Here is a 23,493-nt window from a genome sequence, read left to right on the forward strand (position 1 = left end):
AAAAAAAAAAAAAAAAAAAAAAAAAAAAAAAAAAAAGTACTAGAAAGGAATATTACAAACAAAAGGGAAAGTTAAATGTAAGAAACTAACCTGCTATAGTAATCTGAAAGTGGGAGTACAAGATTTAATAGCACAACATCCCCTACCATAACATAGATTAGTCCAAATCGTGTGTACCAACGGAATTCACGGATATAAATTTTAGTCTCCACAACAATCATCACTAACACCGAGCACCAAGAAAGAGACTCCACGATTGTGCAAATCACCTAAAGCACGAACAAAAATCAACCCATGTATTCAAATCAAACAATGCTACAAGAGCAGCTCGTACTGCATTTAGTATTTAATGCAAAAATTATTGACTACAAAGTTTCTCTATAGGTTCAAAATTTTATATCTTGAACTCTAAGTACCAATCCTACTGAAACCTCTGAATTCTTAATGGGGGAGATTAATGATGTTCCACTTAAACCTAAAAAGAAAAGCAACCCTTGAAACATATATGAAAATTAGGCGTACCTCAAAAGGAGCAAAGCCAGTGCGATCGTCAAGGCTAAAAATCGCTATACCCATGGCTAACCTTAGTAAAGGCACAACAAAACAACAACCAGCAATCACAGCAAGCATATAATTATAACAATTAGAGGTCAAACGAAACCTCTTCACTTTAGCATCCTTCACAATCAGCCACGTTCTGTAGAAGCAAAGCCCAAGAAGTACCAAATGACAAGAAGATACCACTAGAGAGTCAATTGTACAAGGTGTGTACGACCCGAAGGCACTATCAACTGCTTTTGCCCATATACTATTTGCCACCGGCTGGCAGAACCAATCCAAGGCCTGTAAAGGCATATTTCTTCCTTGTAGTTCGAAATGTTACAAATTCGTGGAGTTTTGAGCTCAGTATCGATCTATTATTTTACCATCAACGCTCCACCCAATGTGCTTCCTAAAACAGGAAACCCATATTCAATATTTAAGACCAAAAACTAGGAAGCCCATGAAATGAATTTTCAATTCAAGAAACATCGGGAATCCACTGCATTAAGAATTTCTTCATAGCTGTTGAATATCCATTATGATAATCCCACACGGTTCTGAATTTCACATTATTTGCCTGCTTAAAGACACTTCAACAAACAGTGCAAACAAAGCAATACCCATCTCCATATTTCACGCACCAAAGTCAAAGAGCAGCTTCAATATAGCAACATGATTCAATTATAAAAGTTCCGTGCAAGAACAGCAATAGAATCACTAGGAACATCTGACTTGAAGCGATACTATCAAACCCAATTCATAATTTAGTAAAAGACTAAGATCAACTCACGTGCATTCATGGTCTATCCATATATAGACTTGTAAGTTCTCTCCAGGGAGCTGAGAGAACTTGAAAAACGCTGAGAACAAAAAAAGAAAAAGAAAAAAGGAACCAAATAAGAACAGGACAATGAAAGTGCAGTTAAGCTTGATAGAAACAGTGTTGCAAGCGTCACGACTTACGAAGAAGATTCCCGCTTAAAAGAAATGGATCTAATCGGCAAACATCCAATGGAAAGATTAAAATTATGCATCATCGCAGAGCTCGGGTAAGAAAGTTCACTCTCGTGACCCAAGTTTTCGGCGAATAAAGCTAACGAGACAGAGGCATACCGCCAACAAAAAAAAGAATGTTTTTGTTCGAGGCCATAAATGATTTAAAAATTAATCAAATTATGCATACCGGGTGTACCTGCCCACATGCTTCAGATTTCTTCGATGGCCATAAAAAATATTAGTAGTTAAATCATATGTTTGGTTATTTAATTTCAAGTTATTAACTTAAAAAACAAAAAATTAAGAATTTTGTTAAGAATGGAGAGAGATACTTGAGCGCATAAAAAAAAATAAAATAAAAAAATATAACGAGAATTTGTACTTTAAATGGCAAAATGGTCATTTCATACTTTCAAGTCTCCTATTAGTCTACAAAAATAAGAATATCCTAAATCTCTTTAATCCTCGTTTTTTTAAATATATTTGACAACTACCCACTGAAGTGTTCATTATAAAATTTTATCTCTTAATCCTCGTTTTTTTTAAATATATTTGCCAACTATCCATTAAAGTGTTTTTTATTATTTTATTAAATAAATATACACCGATATATATAAGATGTATACGAGGTAATTATTTTAAGAAGACTAAATTTATTAAAATAACTTGGTAATTATTTTAAGAAGACTAAATTTATTAAAATAACTTCTTCCAATAGAATTAATCGTGATAGATGGCAAATCAATGACCAAGTTTCTTGGAATGTTGAAGAACAATAAACAGGCAAATGTGCCAAATAATGATCGAGAGGCCGAACTCGAAAAATCCAGTTATACGACCAGAACCATATCCTCATACGCAAAAAAACAAATAATATATTTTAAAATTTTCAATTTTAGGTTTACTGTTATTCTAAAACTTTAAAAAAGGTCCAATAAACCTTTAAATTATCAAAATCTCTAAAAAAAATTCAATTTTATTGAAATTATTTCTTAAATTCCATTAATTCAACTCATACGTGTGGAAATGATCCTTTAAATATCTCTATAACAATATAACATTATTTACCTTAGTCATAACTTCTCGTAATTTATTTGTACTTACTACTTATACCTATAATCTTAAACTTTTATAACCTTTTACAATTAATGTTTTTTTTTACTTCCAATACATTCAGTTAACCAAAACAAAAATGTTTAAATATATTAAATTTACGTATCACTCGACTAATAACAATGATGATTATTTTCTGCAATGTAGATTTAAAAAAAATAAAAAATAAAAAAAAGTCATAAAACGATAAAGACCAAATATACAATTGTTTAAGAATGAAGAAAAAAATAATAAACCTACAATACCAAGACAAAAATATTAACTACTCGCCGAAACCATTTCATTGTTCTCTTTACATTTTGAAAATGTTGATTTTAATTTATAAGCTTTTAGATTGGTTCCATTTTGCCCGTATTTATTATTATCCTCATTTTTCTTTATTGTGTGTATTTCAATGATTATATTCCATAGATCTCTAAATTAATTTAATTTTATATTTAATGTAGTCATAAACTTTAAAAATGTCAAATAAGTTAGTGTAATTTAATATTTTAAAGTTAATAAAGTTAGACGTGAAATTAAAATTTGAGAGAAAATATTGAAAATTCAATTATGAACTTGTACCTGTAAGCCTTGCTTTGCAGTGCATTTGCATGAATCAAGAAAGTTGTGGCAACATTAGAGCAAGAGCTCTTGTATCGGGACCCCACTGCACATATTATCAGTTATCACACTTGCAAGATCATAGTGAAGTAACTCATCGTCCCTAGCAGCACTAGGCCTGAGATCAAACTCTCCTCCACTCTGAAATATTGGAGGGTAACAGATGTGCATAATTTCATGATCATCTTTGCAAGCAAACAAGTCAGGTAACCCATTTGTTATGTCACCTAATTCAAAGTATCCGACTACTGGCTTCTCCATGCCATCTGCCTTTGACTGAGCTCGAATAGCACGAAATATAGCATCCATTAAGGAAGAACCATCATCATTCTTTGCCTTCACATGCATCACAACAACTGCACCAACGGCATCCGAGGCAGATTTTTTTACAACATCAAGTAGAGAGGCCTTCTTTTGGCTACACAGCAAATGAATTTGTTTCTTGGTGAACACTATTATAGTCTCTGGGAGCGCTGAAGACTTAAGGTACCGCAGATCCTCTGATGCTGGAGGTGTCCCGATAGCTAGTACATCTGAAGAGCTCCACATGTCAGATTTGTTCTCATTCCAATCAGCATATATAGCTTTCAGTCTTGTGCTGAAGTTCTCACTAGATCAATAGAATACATATTCCCAGCTCCCTTGGCCTTCCCATTGGGAGGTTGGCTAATACCATTTCTACGATAAGCCATAGAGACTATAGACCCACAACACTGTCGACCAAAAAAACCCGAATCAGATGAATAAGCCAAAAAAAAAAAAAAGAAATATTTGGGGAGTTCACAAAAAAAAAAAAAAAAGAAAAAAAACATCAGAGAGTCGAGAATAAAATAAAGCTCAAATAATTGGATTAATAGTTGGGGATTCAACTTCGTTTTTAAAGAGAGTGGTGTGAATTCACTTTAACTCGTGAACCAAGCAAAAAAATATATATTTACAATGAAATTTTACATTTCACGTTGAGGTATATCTACAGTGTCAGGAAACACAACAAAATTCAGAATGTGCAACTGATAAAAAGAGGTTGCCATAAAAATGCTTCCTCTTGATGTTCCACAGAAAATAGTTTTTCTTGATTCAAAGACTCGCTTACAATATCCATCTCATGATCACAAATAAACAATCCAAATTTTAAATGCAAGTTAAATTTTTCCAGTCTTTAAGAACTCAATTGAAAAGAATCAAACAATTACTCCATAACTGAACGAACTTTATTTTAAACACTGGTGCCAGAGAAATGACAACAAGTATAAGTACATTATCAAAATCAGCGGTCTAACACAATTATCCTTTGAATTAATGAAGAAATTAATAGAAACACTACGATAAGGGGGAAAAGGACCAAACTAAATCAGCAATGGTTCAAAATTAAAAACAAAATCACAAATTAGCACTTAGTTAGATGTGAATTTGGAACTCGTCTGAACGTGCTCAACCTACAAGTTCGGTAAGAAAATTTCTTTTATATGCTATTTCTAATGTAATAACGTGTAGAGCGAATCCACCAACCTAACCTCAAACTCTCAACCAGACGGTCGAAACTGGCAATTAAGTGATTCACAAGGCGAAAATTCTGTGGGTATTAACAAAATAGATTTGATATTATCGTTAATGCGGCTTCTTCGTGCGCATTAACAAAATAATTTTGTTATTATTCTTCCTCCGATATTAACTTCAGTTGGAATGCATATTTATAGTTCAAGGATTTGGTTCTAGAGCGGAAATTTTGAAATTGCATCTTAATGAAGCTATAGCTTCCTAACTATCCAAAAAAAATCAACGAACAGTTGGGTTTCTTTGTTGAAACAGGAAAAGAATAAGCCAATTTATAATCTAATTAAAGCCATAAAAAGAACACAGCCGATGCGGAGAGTTCAATCTGAATAAAAATCACATAAATACACATGTTCTTTCTTGAAACATTGTGAGGGTTTACGTTAAAGTGGAAAATACGCACCTGGTATCAGAAAACTGGGAGGGCGCAAGATCATGCAAGCTGTGGAAGCTGAAACAGAGGCAAATGCGGCCAGAAACCCTCGAGAAATCCAAGCTACAGAGCGAGCGAGGGATGGGCGTATAAGAGATGATTGACGAGCGCGAGAGATAGGTAGATGAGGAGAAGGAGATTCAGAGTATACAGAGAAAGAGAGGCAACAATGGCAACCAACAGAAGAGAAGTGGGATTGGAATGGAAGGGCAGAGGGCTGCAGATATATATCGAGACAGAAAAGGGAGCCGAGGGCGAGCGGGCGAGCGGGCGGGCGGGCGGGCTTTATGTATTTATCTTACTTTTCTCTTGTACAGCAAATAATTGATGAAATTGAAATTTTATTCCAATCAATAAAAAGGCTTTTTTTTTTTCTTTTTTTTTTTTTTTCAATCAATAGAAGTTAACTTTCCTTGTGAATATTTTGTCTTATTTTTTATTTTTTGAAATTAAACTTGCTCTTATTTACTTTAAAAAAAAATTAAATGTAATTTTTTAAATATGAAAAATATTAACTAGGATCAAATATCGAGACCTCACCTCATTTATAAAGGGAAATGAAACATTTCTTTTAGTGTGGAGAACTCTCTGACGTGTCTTAAAAACCGCTTGAAAGAACGTTAGGCCCTCAAAATAGGTGGATTATAAACTAGGGTGTGAAAACCTCTCTCTAACGTGAAATTTATTTATTGATTTTTATATGATATCTTTTATTGTCAAGATAGAGTACATATTAACGAAAATATTTCTCTCAATTAAGAAGACGACAAGAACATGGTTTTATTCCAAAATCATAACAACAAAGAACTATGGTTTCAGTCAAACTGCCTCTCTTCAGCTTCACCATCTTCACCATCACAAAGCTTGTTGTAACTGTGCAATCTGCTCATCACAGCCAGCCCTGAGACCAACACAAAAGGGATAAATCAAATCACATAAATTCATTCAAAAACAGCTTCATGTCAAGCAAACCCAGACAAGAACACTTCAAATATTGACAGTAAACGAGTTTCAAATCAGAAAAAGAAATGGACACACCATTGCAACCATACCTTCAATTGTTCGGTAGAACGATGACCACCAACTGTATCTAGGAATCGAGTCTCGAGTCAGTACTTCATCGATTAATCCGTCGTGTTTCCCATCCAAAACTCCGTGCAGCGTTAGAACTGCATCCTTTGCTTTCCCAATGATATCATTCCCATGAACAGTATCAATATCTGGCCTTTTGAGGTCATTTTGAGAGGCAGCAAGACTTCTGGACAGAGCAAACTGAGCAGCAGTCATCCATTGGGATTTTGCTAGCCATCTCCCATGACCATTCTGAAGTAACTGGTTTTCATCATGTGGATTGGTCTCTTCTTTTCCAAGAACTAAGCTACATAAGTACTGAGCATTTGCAGGTCCTGTACTTTGAACCATTCTATAGAATGCGCTTCCTTCATTTGAAAGCAGTTTTTCAGGGGCATCATATTCTATGACCTGAATGAAAATTGGAAGTTCTGATATAAGTGAGCAACAACGGCTTAACCATTAGCTCATCAACCAAAAACTGAGGCATACCTGACCCTTATCCAGCACGAGAATCCGATCACAATCAATAATCGTGTTTAACCGATGAGCGATTATCAGCATAGTGCACGATTTAAACTCCTCACGGATAGTTTTCTGTATCAGAGAGTCTGTGTTAACATCAACAGCTGCCGTTGCTTCATCAAGAACAATGATCTTTGATCTTCTCAACAACGCTCTAGCAAGGCTTATCAGTTGCCTTTGTCCAACGCTGAAATTTTCCCCTCCTTCCGAAACCTTGAACAAGTATGAGATTGTACTTAAGTTTTATTCAACATAAGCTAAAGTTGGCAAAGCTTCTTACCTCAGAATCCAAGCCAAAAGAGCTTCTCATAATTACATCCTTAAGATGTGCTCTCTCAAGAGCCTCCCACAAGTCAGCATCATTATGTTCACAGAACGGATCGAGATTAAAACGTACAGTTCCTAAACAAACGATAGATGGATGAATAGATTGAATTCAAGAGAAGATTTAGAACTTTACTCAAAGCATACCTGAAAAAAGAATTGGTGATTGAGGTATAACAGTTAGAGATTTCCGCAAATCTGTTAGCCCAATCTTAGCAATGTCATAGCCATCGATTGTTATTCCTCCTCGTTCAATCTCTACAATTCGAAATAATGCATTCAACATGCTCGATTTTCCTGCACCAGTTCTTCCAACTATTCCTAGCTTGTCAGTTGGTAAAATATTAAAGGATAGTCCATGCAAGACTGTAGGAAGTCCAGGCCTATAACGTAAGACAACATCCTCAAACTGAATCGATCCAGATGAAGGCCAACCAGATGGGGGGCGGTTATACTCGATTATAGCTGGAGCCTCTGAAGGCAAATCGATGTATATGCCGACACGTTCAACAGCGTTTAAATTATTTTCTGCCTTACTTGCTTGTCTTAGAACACCACTTAACAAGTTTGTGATATTTAGAGAGTAACTTAAAAGTAATCCCATCGTAGATGCAAATGCCCCCTGGTTTTCTTCTCTTGCATTCTGCAAGACAGCAAAAGTTGCTGTCAACCAGATTATAAGGCCTCCTAATGTTTCCAACCTTATTGTGAGCCAGCGATTTGAACTGATATTTGCAAGAGTAAACCTGGTGTTATTATCCACGAACCTCCCGTTGATGCTTTCCATTCGATCATATGCCTTGTATGCACGGATAGTTGACAGACCATTTAACACTTCCCCAAAATGAGCATACACAGGAGATCTAGTAATCGAACCCAAGCGTTTGACTTCACGTGAGGTACTCTGAAAGAAGCACGTGATGCAATTCAATTTCTGTTTCATAGTTTATTGACAAAAAGGAACAGAATAAAAGTTGTTAACATCATACCTGATAATATAAATAGACTGCATAAAACACAATCAATAGCGGCGTAATGGCCCATAGAGAGATTGGGCTCACAAGACCTATTAGAACAAAAGTTGACAGTAGCTGCCACAGTTGTCCAAGAAACATATTCATAATATGGGCAAGAGTACGATCAATGTCTCCAAGATCTTTGGCAAACCTATTGATAATTCGTCCAATTGGATTGGTATGGAAGAACACCATTGGAGCTCTTAGAATTGATTTTAGCATGAAATCGTGCAATTTTCTAGACGCACGGAGGCTTGCAATGATTAACCAATATGTGTTTGCTACTGTAAAGGTCACCTAGAAGGAAACAGACAGAACAAAATTCACAAAACGCTAAAAACATTATCTATACCCACCAAATAAATCCCATGATCCAAATGACAACGTTAATACATATACTTTCTCACCTGGCCAAAGGACAACGCTGCATAGATGAGATTGTAGTATCCAGCGTCATAATTTTCTGAAATGCTTTTATTTGTCCAAAAGCTTAACCACGTGCTAGTCAAAACTCGAAGGACTTCTATCAGCAGATAAAATGAAACGAATACGATAACTACCCAAGTACCTCCTAATGCATCCTTATACCTACACATACAACAAAGTTCCCTAAGTGTCGAACAAAGAAGCTGTGAGCGTCGAATGTGTAGTCAAAAGTGACTCAAGTGTCAAACAAAGGGTGTACTTCTTCGAGGACTCCAGAGAAGGAGTCGAGCCTCGACTAAGGGGAGGCTATTCAAGGGGAGAATTGTTGAGGATTGTTGGTCGGGAGTCCCACGTTGGCTAATTAAGGGGATGATAAGTAAGGAATACATTTATGTTGAAACGAAGCCCACAAAGAGTGCTTCTGTTTTTTAGTTTTAAGCATACAAATTCTTTTTGAAGCATGAATTTCCTGTAAGTCGATGTCTTACCTCATTAACACCTTCCAACTTACTATTCCTGTCTCTCTCTCCTCCTCCTCGATGAGTACAGAGTTCTTGTCTTTCCGTTTTCTTGCATAGCTTGTGTCTTCTGGAACTTTATTCCCAAGTCCACCATTCGGAGACTTCTGGCTTTCTTGGTAAGGATTTTTGTTGTATTGTTTTTCTTCCATTTGTTCTTCCAGTTTCCCGGCATTTTCCATTAGCTTCTGGAAATGTTTGCTGTTTCTGGAGAGTTCCTCAAAGGTTCCTTCCTCTATAACAATGCCTTCGGAAATCAGAATAATTTTGTCGACCTGGGGAAGAAAATGTAATTGGTTTGTGACAAGCACCCTGGTTTTCCCTCCCAACTCTTCCTTGATACATCTGTTAAAAACCTGAAATACATTAACTTCACATTAGACCTCCTACATATGAGCTCCAGAAGTTACCAACCTTTGTCTATTTTCAGCAGTGGATATACTAAGACCTAAACTTAAATAAGAAACTAATATGAAGAAAAAAAAATAGAGTTGATAGTTTTGGAACCCAAATTTAGAACTAAAACAAATGTTTATTCAAGGAAATTTAGGCAAGCAGCATACCTGCTGACCAACATGAGCATCTAGGGCACTTAAAGGATCATCAAAAATGTAAACATCAGAATTTGAATATACAGCCCTAGCCATAGAAACTCGCTGTCTTTGACCGCCACTTATGTTTACACCTCTTTCACCAATCTCGGTGTGATCATGACCCTGACAAGCAAGTTTGTGAGGAAAATTGTTAAAACATTCAATTTAAAAAAGTATCTCTAGGTAAATAACTTTGAAATCCACTTTACAGGAAGCAAGTCAAGATCATGTTGTAAGGAAGTGACATCAACGGCCTTCCAATAACGGTTTGATTCAAACTCCGATCCGAATAATATATTGTCACGAACCTAGCAGAAAACATTTGTAAATCAGAAGGGCTATAGTTAGGAAGAAATGAGGGTTATAGTTAGGAAGAAAGGAATTGTGACTCACAGTGGCATTGAAAATCCATGACACCTGAGGAACATAAGCCACTGTCCCTCTGACAACAATGTTTGTGTCTGCCAAGGGAGGCAGCTCCCCTAGCATTGCCAATATAAGTGACGTTTTTCCTTCGCCAGTACCTCCAACCACTGCGACTAAGCTGCCAACTTCTATATGCAAATTCACATTTGATAATGTCGGCTTCTCTACCTGCAAAGAGGTTACATTTCACAGCCGCTATTCTCAGATGACAACCTCATAGCATTGAAGAAGATATATATATTTTTTGAACAAGTGTATATAAGCATACTCTTAAATCAATGTGACCCATAAAGATGCTATAAATCACACTCTGAAACCAAAATACAGTCATGTTTTCTATAATTTTGACATGAAATCTGTTTTTCTTGTCTGCAAACGAGCATTCTTGGAGCTTTATGCTTAGTTTTTCATATTATAACAGAAAAGCATAGTTTCATTTCGAAAAAAAAAAAAAAAAAAAATTCCAACTTAAGAGGTCTTCTTAACCATGATGCAAATTCACTGAAAGCAACAAATATCATATAGATGCAGTTATAGACCCGTGTATTGAAGAAGAAACAAATATCATACAAAATATCATGTAGATGAGGGTATACAGAATGCCAATGTACAACCTTGGAATCCCATGAAAAGCATCCATTTTTTATGGATATTGCCGGAAGCCCAGGTTCCAACGGTGGATTTGGGGCAAGAATTCTCTCTTCTGTCAAGATGAGTCCCTCTATACGCTGTAATGATACATGTGCATTTACAACCTGTACTATTAGAGTAGAATTACAGAGTGAATAGGCTTTCTTTCTTTCTTTCTTTTTTCATTTCTTTCAGAATAAAACATTATGTTATATGAAATATAAACAACAAAGCTCGTAAAAAAATTTATCATCTTTTTCAGATAAGGTCTAGTAAGAAATATTTTATCAAAAGAAAAGAGAAAAATAAAAGTGCAGTAGAAATGATTGAGTACCTGACTTAATAAATAAGGAAGCATGTTTAGAGGAGGACGAAGCACCGCAAACAGGGAAAGTGATGTAAAGGCCCTTGCAGGAGTCAGATCTCCACCAAGCAATGTGAATACCCCAAAGGAAATTACAGTTACAAACACTGGGAGGGTATGAATAATAAAACCGTTGAACTGCAATAAATGAAGTTTGGTCAGAAATGCAAAGAAAAGGAGGATGAACTTTTAGTTTTGCCAAAACGCCTCGTACCAATGGAGATGTATTTGTTACTTATAAACCCATGATCATCCCCTTAACTAGCCAATGTGAGACTCCCTCCCAACAATCCTCGACAATTTAAACGTAAAATTTTTACATCATCCTTTCTATAGTTAGTGTTGGACACTTGTTTTTTTGGTTTTCCCCTTGTATTCTTCCATTTTTTTTCAACAAAAGTTTGGTATCTAACCAATAAAAAAAGTAAATAAGAAAGCATGTCTGATGGCAATACCGCATAAAGGTATTGCGCCTTACGAAACCACGAGAGCTCTTCATTCCTTATTTCTTGAACTCTGGATAAAAAGCTTGCTTCCCATGCATAGCATCTGAAATATTTTTGAGCTTGGTGTCAAGAAAGCAGAGATGTATTGAACTTGTAAACTTATCAGACAAATTTAACCATACTTCACAGTGTCCATGGCTGCTAAAATTTCATTTGTGAGTTCAACCCTTTTATCTGTCCCCTGAAGTCCCTTCTTTGTTTGTTTTCGCATTTTATTAAAAATTACAGTCTGCACATACAAATGACACATTCCAATTAGATAAGTTATAGAGGTAAATTTAGTGACAAGATTGTGAATTTTACAAACAGACTAATTACCTGCATAGGAACCGTCAAGACTAGAGCTAAAGCCCCAAAAACAGAAGCAACACCCAATTGCTGGTATAGAAGAATCATTGACATGATAATACGAAATGGGGCAGACCATATCCCATGAAGCTGTTGACATATTTGCTGAACAAAAGTTTTAGGAAATTAGTAATGGTTCTTTTTTATCAAGGTACAAGGATCACCTAATATTTTTCAAGACTTACAGTGATAGAAATTGTGAGCTAACTAATAGATCTTAAGATAACATACAGGATTCTTTTTTTGTCAAGTTTATTCTAAGGTAGATACTGTATACAAAATGCAAGGGGTGACCGTGCCTACTTGAAGGGCGCTAGCATCGGTTGATATCATATTTGTAATTTTCCCATACGGGAACTTCTTGCGCCCCTCATGAGTCAATCTGAGTGTTTTACGAAAAATAGCAGCCACCTGCAATTAAGAAAACAAATAACATTTGTCAAGAAAGAATAAAAGGAACACACTTGTTTTTATGTAACAGCCCAAGCCCACCACTAGTAGATATTGTCCGCTTTGGCCCGTTACATATCGTCGTCAACCTCACGGTTTTAAAACGTGTCTGTTAGGGAGAAGTTTCCACATCTTATAAGGAATGCTTCGTTTTCCTCTCCAACCGATGTGAGATTTACAATCCACCCCCTTAGGGGCCTAGCGTCCATGCTGGTACACCATCCGATGTCTGGCTCTTATACCATTTCTAACAACCCAAGCCCAGCACTAGCAAATAGTCTACTTTGGCCCGTTACAAATTGCCGCCAGTCTCACAGTTTTAAAACGCGTCTGCTAGGGAGAGGTTTCCACACCCTTATAAGGAATGTTTCGTTCCCCTTTCCAACCGATGTGGGATCTAACAATCCACCCCCTTGGGAGCCCAGCATCTTTGCTGTCACACCGACCGGTGCCTGGCTCGGATACCATTTGTAATAGCCCAAGCCCACTGAGCAGATATTGTCCTCTTTGGGCTTTCCCTTATGGGCTTCTCCTTTCCAAATGCATTTTAAAACCTTGATGGCTTTTAAAGAGAAACCCAGAAAAAAACAGCCCAAAAAGGACATTATCTGCTAGTGGTGGACTTGGGCTGTTATATTTTAAGAGAGCCACAGCCTCCGACTCATCTTACTAAGATGAAAATTCAAACATAACTTAATTTGTTTGAATAAATGAGTTAATTTGTTTGAATAAATGAGTTAAAATGAAGATAAGTAGCTACTATAGAGAGACTGTTTACCAGAGTAGACCTCAGTTGAAAACCAACTCGCATAACATTCTGATAGTACTGAGCTTCGCATAGCACTCCAGATGACTGAATAAATAATATTAAAGTAGTCATTTGCAATTCAAAGTCGAAATAACTTCTAAACAATATGTTCGGAGGAAAAATCTAAAATATTGACTTTAGAGGATCATCTCTTATGGTAAGGTGTGCCTTGGAAGGCCTATAACAAGATGTCACCAATGGTGACGCACAGTAAGCCCTTGTGTAGGCAGAAGAAATATATAGCTCAAGATATTCAAAAAATGGAGCAAATAAACATAATATAGTTTTAAAAATTGGATATGAGAAGTCATACCACACCAACCAAAATTGCGAATGCATAGACGAAACCAATCCAAGTTGGATCTCCCCGTTGCATCGACTGCAATACAAGAAATATATAAATTTTGAAACTTCCAAGATCCAAACGCAGCCCATCAACACTTTGTTTCAATAGATAAATATCAAACATGAAGTAAAAAAAAAAAAAAAAATCCTACTAACCTGTAATAAATGGTTCAATATCATCGGCCCAATAAACTGAGAGAGGTCATTGCCAACCTGCCAGATTTGCATGGTCAGATTTGAAAAGGACTTTTTTTCTAAACAATATACGAGTTTTTATTGATTAAATGAATGAACAATAGTGTCCAAGGATACGAACTCCTCAAGGAGTGACAATGTAAGAAAAAAAAGAGCTATCTTAGTAGAGACAATAAACACATCCCATTTCAAACAAAGAAGGCTAGAAGAGCAATGCTCAAGGATGGATATGTCTCATTGGCATTAAAAGAAAAAATTCAATATCAATCCAAACTGAAATATAAATGTTATATTTTTCATGAAGATCTATAGCTCCAACCTGACAAACGAAAAAACGTGGAAATACAGGAAGAAAATAATTTATTTAGTCTTGATCAAGTCACTGACTCACTCCAAAGCAATCTACATGACTGAGCTAATTGAGATAAATAGTATTAAAACCTGGATATATAATGAAAGAAAATGTCTTACGAATTTCATAGAAGACAATAAATTAATGTTTGCAAGGAGGAACAAAAAAACAGAAGACAGGGGAAAGAAAATTTATACGTTACCTTGAAAAAACCTCCCAACCAGAACCTAGTAAAAAATTTGAAGAGTAGCAAACAAAATGAGATAAGAAACAGTGACAAAGTAATATAAATCTTAGTAACTGCTAATCGAGATTAGACAAAATGTGTAAATCGAAGCACAAAAAAAGCAGGTGTTGTATGCACCTTCGTCCGAGGCTTCGATTCAATGCTCTTATGAGCCAAGGCTTAGGCATTTGAACTTCTGCAGCCCAGCATCTCAGGAACCTTCAGAAGTAAGAACATTCTTAACAACTGAATTATTAGATATGGAGAAAGAAAAGAAGCAAACAAATTAATAATCATAAAGAAAACCTTCCAATTAGTGTCTCGGTTTGATCCCAGACGTCCAACCTCCAAATATCCTTTTCAGCTAGAGGTTTTCGATAGCCCTGCTTCATAAGTGGAGTCACCCACCCAAAATATATTCCTACCACATTCAACCAAAGCTAGTTTTCTGAGTAAACAACTATCATTTCACAATTACTTTCTGGAGTTTTATTTGTTCATTCTTAAGAAGTTCATCCTGAACAACATTATAGCATGAAAAACGTGTTTGATTATTTTTAGAAGATGTTGCTGTACTTGAGCCTACATATATTTTAATTTCTACACCTTATAAAGCACCAATTGGTGCAAGAGATACAAAATTTGGAATGATTTTTGAAGTTGTTTCTTTGATAATATGAAAAGAAAATGATTCAGATTAATAGGCTTAGTTTAAAAATTACTTACTAGAAAAGATATTAGCGTGCCTTTCGGGACAGACATGCTCTTCTCCCAGAAGCGTTGCATAGTCCATGTAGTCAACATACTCAGATTGCATGACAACATAACCAGGATATGGTTCCAAATTAGGGACATAAGCAAGAAGAAGTACTGCAAAAAGCACCTGCATTACAAGAAGAGCTATTTATTTGACTTGAATAGAACTGGAGTGCGAGCCCTCATTTGCAACACAAAATTATACTATTCTGGGTACATCATCAAATAAAACCAAATGGGTCTCATTCTATTTTAACAATTATCACCAAAAATTTTCTTGTGCAATCAAATCTACTTCTATTGTTCGATAGAACAGTAAGAAATATGCACGAATTCTTGTTAAAAAAAAAAGCAAGATGTATTAATAGCCAGCTTTTATCTTTTTTCTTTTTTAATGAAAATTTTTCTCTTTCATTGACAAAAGATGAAAGAATGCACAATACAAAAAAGAAGCACCATGTTGAGGATTGTCGGAGTCCCACTATTAGCTAATTAAGGGGAAAATTATGGATATATAAGTGAGGGACACTATCTCCATTGGTATGAGACCTTTTGTTGAAACTAAAAGCAAAACCATGAGAGTTTATGATCAAAATGGATAATATCATACCAATGTGGAAGGTCGTTGTTCCTAACGTGGTATCAAAGTCATGTCTTTATCTTAACTTAGCCATATCAATGGAATCCTCAGGTGTCAAACAAAGAAGGTGTAGTTATAGTGACTTAGGTGTCGAACAAATAGTGTACTTTGTTCGATGGTTCCAAAAAAGGAGGCACTCAGGTGTGAAACAAATTGTGTACTTTGTTCAAAAGCTCTAGAGAATGAGGCCTCAGGGGAGGCTCTACGATATACTTTATGGTATACTTTGTTTGACGGGAGGATTAATGAGGATTGTTGGAGTCCCACATTGACCAATTAAGGAGAAGATCATGGGTATAAAAGTGGGGGACACTATCTTCATTGACCTGGGGTCATGATTTTGCTTTTGGTCTCCCCAAAAGGCTTCATACCAATGGAGATGTATTCCTTACTTATAAACCCCATGATCAACCACTTTTCCGCTTAATTAGCGGATGTGGGACTCCTCTCCCAACAATCCCCGAAATGCCTCATACCAATGGAGATGTATTCCTTACTTATAAACCCCATGATCAATTGCTTTTCCGCTTAATTAGCGGATGTGGGACTCCTCTCCCAACAATCCTCAACACAAGTATGGTACCATTACCCCGGCTAAAAATACCAAAGAGGATACAAAGTCCCTACCATTCACAATGCTCCTCTTTTCTAGAAACCAGAGATCAAGCATTACTACCAACAAATCCCTACAGTTTCGTGGACAGTTCTATATGCTTATGTTGGGCGAAAAACATAATGGAAATAGTAAACAAGGAATTTACGGATGCATTTTTTAAAAGAAAGCTTAATAAAGAAAAATATACCTGACCTCACAAGAAATGAACTAACCTGGAAAGAAAATGAGGTGATGATCATACAAAGATCTGCACTGTATGAGGAAATTTATTTTAAGAAAAAAAAAGACAAAAGTAGAAGGAAAAAATAAAACATGATCATTGTAGTACCATCAAGAGAAAGAAAAGCAATGAAATTTAAATGCAAACTCCTAAGGCCACGAGTATCTTTTAACAAGTGCAAAATCATTAACCAACATTATGGCATAGAATCTACTTTTAACTCTAAATCTTTACTAGATTTTCCATCAACTGTTTCCATCTCTCAGCTCTTGTCAAAAGAGTTTTAAACTCAAGTAACTAACTACTAGGCTACCCCCAAATGAGTGCCAGAACATGATTTTTGTAACAGCCCAAACCCACTGCTAACAAATATTGTCCGCTTTGGCCCGTTACGTATCACCGTCAGCCTAACAGTTTTAAAACGCGTCTGCTAGGAAGAGGTTTCCACACCCTTAAAAGGAAGGCTTCGTTCCCCTCTCCAATCGATGTGGGATCTCACAATCCACCCCCCTTGGTGGCCAAGCGTCCTCGTTGGTACACCACCCAATGTCTGGCTCTGATACCATTTGTAACAGCCTAATCCCACCGCTAGCAGATATTGTCCGCTTTGGCCAATTACGTATCGTCGTCAGCCTCACGGTTTTAAAATGCGTTTGATAGGGACAGGTTTCTACACTCTTATAAGGAATGCTCCATTCCCCTCTCAACCGATGTAGCATCTCACAATTTTTCTTTTCATTAAAGACATCCTTTTCATCTTAGGAGAAAGAAAAAAAAAAAAAAAAAGTACTAATATTACAAACAAAAGGGAAAGTTAAATGTAAGAAACTAACCTGCTATAGTAATCTGAAAGTGGGAGTACAAGATTTAATAGCACAACACCCCCTACCATAACATAGATTAGTCCAAATCGTGTGTACCAACGGAATTCATGGATATAAATTTTAGTCTCCACAACAACCATCACTAACACCGAGCACCAAGAAAGAGACTCCACGATTGAGCAAATCACCTAAAGCACGAACAAAAATCAACCCATGTATTCAAATCAAACAATGCTACAAGAACAGATCGTACTGCATTTAGTATTCAATGCAAAAACTATTAACTACGAAGTTTCTGTATAGGTTCAAATTTTAATATCTTGAATTCCATAAGATGCTAGCAAGTACCAATCCTACTAAAACCTCTGAATTCTTGATGGGGGAGATTAATGATGTTCCATTTAAACCCAAAAAGAAAAGCAACCCTTGAAACATATATGAAAATTAGGCGTACCTCAAAAGGAGCAAAGCCAGTGTGATCGTCAAGGCTAAAAATCGCTATACCCATGGCTAACCTTAGTAAAGGCGCAACAAAACAACAACCAGCAATCACAGCAAGCATGTAATTATAACAATTAGAGGTCAAACGAAACCTCTTCACTTTAGCATCCTTCACAATCAGCCACGTTCTGTAGAAGCAAAGCCCAAAAAGTACCAAATGACAAGAAGAGACCACTAGAGAGTCAATTGCACAAGGTGTGTAAGAACCGAAGGCACTATCAACTGCTTTTGCCCATGCACTATTTGCCACCGGCTGGCAGAACCAATCCAAGGCTTCAAAAGGCATATTTCCTCCTACTCTACTATTCACTACAGCAGGAAGTCACAGACCCGGTTCCTTCTTTTGAACTCAGTATCGATCTATTATCTTACCATCAACGCTCCACTCAATGTGCTTCCTAAAACAGGAAAACCCATATTCAATATTTAAAACCAGAAAGCCCATGAAATGAATTTTCAATTCAAGAAACATCGGGAATCCACTGCATTAAAGAATTTGTTCATAGCTGTTGAATATCCATTATGATAATCCCACACGGTTCTGAATTTCACATTATTTGCCTGCTTAAAGACGCACTTCAACAAACAGTGAAAACAAAGCAATACCCATCTCCATATTTCACGCACCAAAGTCAAAGAGCAGCTTCAACATAGCAACATGAATCAATTATAAAAGTTCCGTGCTAGAACAGCAATAGAATCACTAGGAACATCTGACTTGAAGCAATATTATCAAACTCCATTCATAGTTTAGTAAAAGACTAGAAGATCAACTCACTTGCATTCATGGTCTATCCATATATAGACTTGTAAGCTCTCTCTGGGGAGCTGAGAGAACTTGAAATACGCTGAGAACAAAAAAAAAAGGAACCAAATAAGAAAAGGACAATGAAAGTGCAGTTATAAGCTGGATAGAAAAAGTCTTGCAAGCGTGACGACTTACGAAGAAGATTCCCGCTTAAAAGAAATGGATCTAATAATCCGCAAACATCCAATGGAAAGATTAAAAGTATGCATCATCGCAGAGGTCGAGTAAGAAAATCCACACTCGTGACCCAAGTCTTCGGCGAATAATGCTAATGAGACAGAGTCATACCGCCAACAAAAAAAAAAAAAAAAAAGAATGTTTTCTTTTCAAAAGCTTTTAAAATTCATCAAATTATGCATACCGGGTGTATATGCCCACATGCTTCAGATTTCTTCGATGCCATAAATAATATAACTAATTAAATCATATGTTTGGTTATGTAAGAATGGAGAGAGATGCTTGAGCTTCATAAAAAAAAAAAATATATAAATAAATAAAAATAAAAGTTTTAGAATAGAACGAGAATTTTTACTTTAGATGGCAAAATGGTCATTTCAAACTTTGAAGTCTTCGATTAGTCTACGAAAAAAAATAAAAATATTCTAAATCTCTTTAATCCTTTTTTTTCATTTTAATATATTTGACAACTACCCACTAAAGTGTTTATTATAAAATTTTCTCTTAATCCTCGTTTCTTTTAAAATATATTTGCCAACTACCCATTAAACTACTTTTTATTTTATTTTATTTTATTTTATTAAAGAAATATACACCAATCTTACCCTGACCTTAAATATTATATAAATATATATATGAGGCATATATGTAAGATGTATACGAGGTATTTATTTTAAGAATGGAGAGAGATACTTGAGCTTCATATAACGAGAATTTTTACTTTAAATGGCAAAATGGTCATTTCATACTTTCAAGTCTCCTATTAGTCTGAAAAAATAAAAATATTGTAAATCTCTTTAATCCTCGTTTTTTTTTAATATATAAGACAACCACCCAGTACCCAATAAAGTGTTTATTATAAAATTTTCTCTCTTAATCCTCGTTTTTTTAAAACATATTTGCCAACTAGTGTTTTTTTTTTTTATTATTTATTAAAGAAATATACACCAATCTTACCAAATTAAATAATATATTTTAAAATTTTCAATTTTATGTTTATTACCTTTCTAAACTTAAAAAATGTCTAATAAACATTTTAAATTATCAAGATCTCTAATTTTTTTCAATTTTATTGAAATTCCATTAATTAATTCAACTCATATGAGCGTACCAAGAAATGTGTTGCATTCATCATTTAAATCTCTCTATGATAATATAACATTATTTATTTTGACCATAACTTCTCATAATTTATTTTTTACCTTCACCCATAAGTGTTATTTACTCATAGACCTATAAACTTTACCTTTCATAATTAATGTTTTATTTTCTTTTTGTACTTCCAACACATGTAGTTAACCAAAACATCAAATGTTTAAATATACTAAATTTACCTATCACTTGACTATTAACAATGATGATTATCTCTAAATTAATTTAATTTTATATTTAATATAGTCATAAACTTTTAAAATGTCAAATAAGTTTTTTTTTTTTAAAAAAAACTATCAATTTTGTGTGTAATTTAATATTTTAAGGTTAATAAAGTTAGACATCAAATTAAAATTTGAGAGAAAATATTGAAAATTCAATTATGAACTTGTACCTGTAAGCCTTGCTTTGCAGTGCATTCGCAATAGCTCTTGTATCGGGACCCCACTGCACATATTAACACAGTTGCAGGATCATAGTGAAGTAACTCATCGGCGCTAGCAGCACTAGGCCTGAGAGATCAAACTCCCCTCCACTCTGAAATATTGGAGCATTTTCAGTCTTTTACTTCACGCCAGCTTTTGAGGGCTCCACAATGCCTTTCTCTGTCTCATCCATCAATGACGAATGGGTGATTTTCTTCTCCTCGTCAATCACATTTTCCAACTTTATTAATCACATTAACACTTAAAAATGCAGCTCTCTTGATGTTCATAATTTCATTATCATCTTTGCAAGCAAATACGTCAGATAACCCATTTGTTATGTCACCTAATTCAAAGTATCCGACTACTGGCTTCTCCATGCCATATGCCTTTGACTGAGCTCGAATAGCACGAAATATAGCATCCATTAAGGAAGAGCCATCATCATTCTTTGCCTTCACATGCATAACAACATCTGCACCAACAGCATCCGAGGCAGATTTTTTTACAACATCAAGTAGAGAGGCCTTCTTTTGGCTACACAGCAAATGAATTTGTTTCTTGGTGAACACTATTATAGTCTCTGGGAGCGCTGAAGACTTAAGGTACCGCAGATCCTCTGATGCTGGAGGTGGTGTCCCGATAGCTAGTACATCTGAAGAACTCCACATGTCAGATTTGTGCTCATCCCAATCAGCTTATATAGCTTTCAGTCTTGTGCTGAAGTTCTCACTAGATCAATAGAACACACATTCCCAGCTTCACTGGCCTTCCCATTGGGAGGTTGGCTACTACCATTTCTACGATCAGCCATAGAGACTAAAGAGCACAACACTGTCGACCAAAAAACCCGAACCAGATGAATAAGCCAAAAAAAATAAGAAATATATGGGGAGTTCACAAAAAAAAATAATAATAATAATAAAAATAATCAGAGAGTCAAGAATAAAGTAAAGCTCAAATAATTGGATTAATAGTTGAGGATTCAACTCGTGAACCAAGCAAAAAAAATATTTACAATGAAATTTTACATTTCACGCTGAGGTATATCTACAGTGTCAGGAAACACAACAAAATCCAGAAAGTGCAAGTGACAAAAAAGATTTGGCATAAAAATGCTTCCCCTTAATGTTCCATAGAAAATAATTTTTCTTGATTCAAAGACTCACTTACAATATCCATCTCATGATCACAAATAAACGATCCAATTTTTAAATGCAAGTTAAATTTTTCCAGCCTTTAAGAACTCGATTGAGAAATCGAACAATGATCACAAATAAACAATCCAATTTTTAAATGCAAGTTAAATTTTTACAGTCTTTAAGAACTCGATTGAGAAATCGAACAATGATCACAAATAAACGATCCAATTTTTAAATGCAAGTTAAATTTTTACAGTCTTTAAGAACTAACAATGATCACAAATAAACGATCCAATTTTTAAATGCAAGTTAAATTTTTACAGTCTTTAAGAACTCGATTGAGAAATCGAACAATGATCCAATTTTTAAATGCAAGTTAAATTTTTACAGTCTTTAAGAACTCGATTGAGAAATCGAACAATGATCACAAATAAACGATCCAATTTTTAAATGCAAGTTAAATTTTTACAGTCTTTAAGAACTAACAATGATCACAAATAAACGATCCAATTTTTAAATGCAAGTTAAATTTTTACAGTCTTTAAGAACTCGATTGAGAAATCGAACAATGATCACAAATAAACGATCCAATTTTTAAATGCAAGTTAAATTTTTACAGTCTTTAAGAACTCGATTGAGAAATCGAACAATTACTCCATAACTGAACAAACTTTATTTTAAACACTGGTGCCGGAGTACTGACAATCAGTACAAGTACATTATCAAAATCAGCGGTCTAACACAATTATCCTTTGAATTAATGAAGAAATTAATAGAAACACTATGATAAGGGGGAAAAGGACCAAACTAAATCAGCAATGGTTCAAAATTAAAAACAAAATCTCAAATTCGCACTTAGTTAGATGTGAATTTGGAACTCATCTGAACGTGCTCAACCTACAAGTTCGGTAAGAAAATTTCTTTTAGATGTTATTTCTAATGTAATAATGTGTAGAACGAATCCACCAACCTAACCTCAAACTCTCAACCAGACGGACGAAACTGGCAATTAGGTGATTCACAAGGCGAAAATTCTGTGTGCATTAAGAAAATAGATTTGATATTATCGTTAATGCGGCTTCTTCGTGCGCATTAACAAAATAATTTTGTTATTATTCTTCCTCCGATGTTAACTTCAGTTGGAATGCATATTTATAGTTCAAGGGTTTGGTTCTAGAGCGGAAATTTTGAAATTGCATCTTAATGAAGCTATAGCTTCCTAACTATCCAAAAAAAATCAACGAACAGTTGGGTTTCTTTGTTGAAACAGGAAAGCAATAAGCCAAGTTATAATCTAATTAAAACCATAAAAAGAACACAGCCGATGCGGAGAGTTCAATCTGAATAAAAATCACACAAATACACGTCCTTCTTGAAACATTGTGAGGGTTTACGTTAAAGTAGAAAAAACGCACCTAGTATCAGAAAACTGGGAGGGCGCAAGATCATGCAAGCTGTGGAAGCTGAAACAGAGGCAAATGCGGCCAGAAACCCTCGAGAAATCCAAGCTACAGGGCGAGCGAGAGATGGGTCTATAAGAGATGATTGACGAGAGCGAAAGATAGGTAGATGAGGAGAAGGAGATACAGTGTTTACAGAGAAAGAGAGACACCGATGGCAACCAACAGACGAGAAGTGGGATTGAGATGTAAGGGTAAGTGCACTGCAGAAATATATCGAGACAGAAAAGGGAGGGAGCCGAAGGCGGGCTTAATGTATTTTTTATAAATGTGAAAAATATTCTGAGAAATTATGATAAATAATTGTGAGATCTTAGGTAAACCTTCCTGTTTGGAGAATGGAAACAGTTAACTAACCGGTCAAAGCAGACCATATCCAAGACAATATCCAACGGTAGTGGATTTGG

General features: G+C 35.4%; 2 protein-coding genes across 3 annotated transcripts in view; both read right to left on the bottom strand.

Annotated features, from left to right (window-relative positions):
* The window catches only part of LOC111433260 (FACT complex subunit SPT16-like), a 24,442-nt gene extending 19,027 nt beyond the window's left edge, over positions 1-5,415 (bottom strand). Inside the window, exon 1 of the mRNA XM_023070250.1 lies at positions 5,213-5,415. The gene's annotated coding sequence lies outside the window, so the exon portion shown is untranslated. The remainder of the gene's footprint in view (positions 1-5,212) is intronic.
* Positions 1-23,330, bottom strand: part of LOC111433259 (ABC transporter C family member 12-like) — a 36,010-nt gene extending 12,680 nt beyond the window's left edge. The window contains exons 1-26 of one of the 2 annotated variants that reach the window (XM_023070247.1): positions 23,042-23,330; positions 20,454-21,318; positions 18,701-18,770; positions 17,876-18,320; positions 17,431-17,609; positions 16,590-16,629; positions 15,092-15,248; positions 14,672-14,786; positions 14,504-14,584; positions 14,342-14,366; positions 13,749-13,805; positions 13,561-13,626; positions 13,218-13,292; positions 12,293-12,400; positions 11,960-12,094; positions 11,764-11,870; positions 11,591-11,684; positions 11,106-11,273; positions 10,756-10,896; positions 10,109-10,309; positions 9,925-10,023; positions 9,686-9,838; positions 9,093-9,478; positions 8,586-8,766; positions 8,152-8,475; positions 7,299-8,066 (exon numbers count right to left, since the gene is read on the bottom strand). In XM_023070247.1, the coding sequence (XP_022926015.1) occupies positions 7,299-8,066; positions 8,152-8,475; positions 8,586-8,766; positions 9,093-9,478; positions 9,686-9,838; positions 9,925-10,023; positions 10,109-10,309; positions 10,756-10,896; positions 11,106-11,273; positions 11,591-11,684; positions 11,764-11,870; positions 11,960-12,094; positions 12,293-12,400; positions 13,218-13,292; positions 13,561-13,626; positions 13,749-13,805; positions 14,342-14,366; positions 14,504-14,584; positions 14,672-14,786; positions 15,092-15,248; positions 16,590-16,629; positions 17,431-17,609; positions 17,876-18,208 (3,993 nt within the window). In that variant the 5' untranslated portion in view covers positions 18,209-18,320; positions 18,701-18,770; positions 20,454-21,318; positions 23,042-23,330. Of the gene's footprint in view, positions 1-7,298; positions 8,067-8,151; positions 8,476-8,585; positions 8,767-9,092; positions 9,479-9,685; positions 9,839-9,924; positions 10,024-10,108; positions 10,310-10,755; positions 10,897-11,105; positions 11,274-11,590; positions 11,685-11,763; positions 11,871-11,959; positions 12,095-12,292; positions 12,401-13,217; positions 13,293-13,560; positions 13,627-13,748; positions 13,806-14,341; positions 14,367-14,503; positions 14,585-14,671; positions 14,787-15,091; positions 15,249-16,589; positions 16,630-17,430; positions 17,610-17,875; positions 18,321-18,700; positions 18,771-20,453; positions 21,319-23,041 lie in introns of those variants that run through there. The other variant, XM_023070246.1, reaches the window with a different exon arrangement.
* Positions 23,331-23,493: the final 163 nt, after the last annotated feature.

This window comes from Cucurbita moschata, unplaced genomic scaffold (genome assembly GCF_002738365.1).
Source record: "Cucurbita moschata cultivar Rifu unplaced genomic scaffold, Cmos_1.0 Cmo_Scf00041, whole genome shotgun sequence".
Classification (NCBI taxonomy): domain Eukaryota; kingdom Viridiplantae; phylum Streptophyta; class Magnoliopsida; order Cucurbitales; family Cucurbitaceae; genus Cucurbita; species Cucurbita moschata.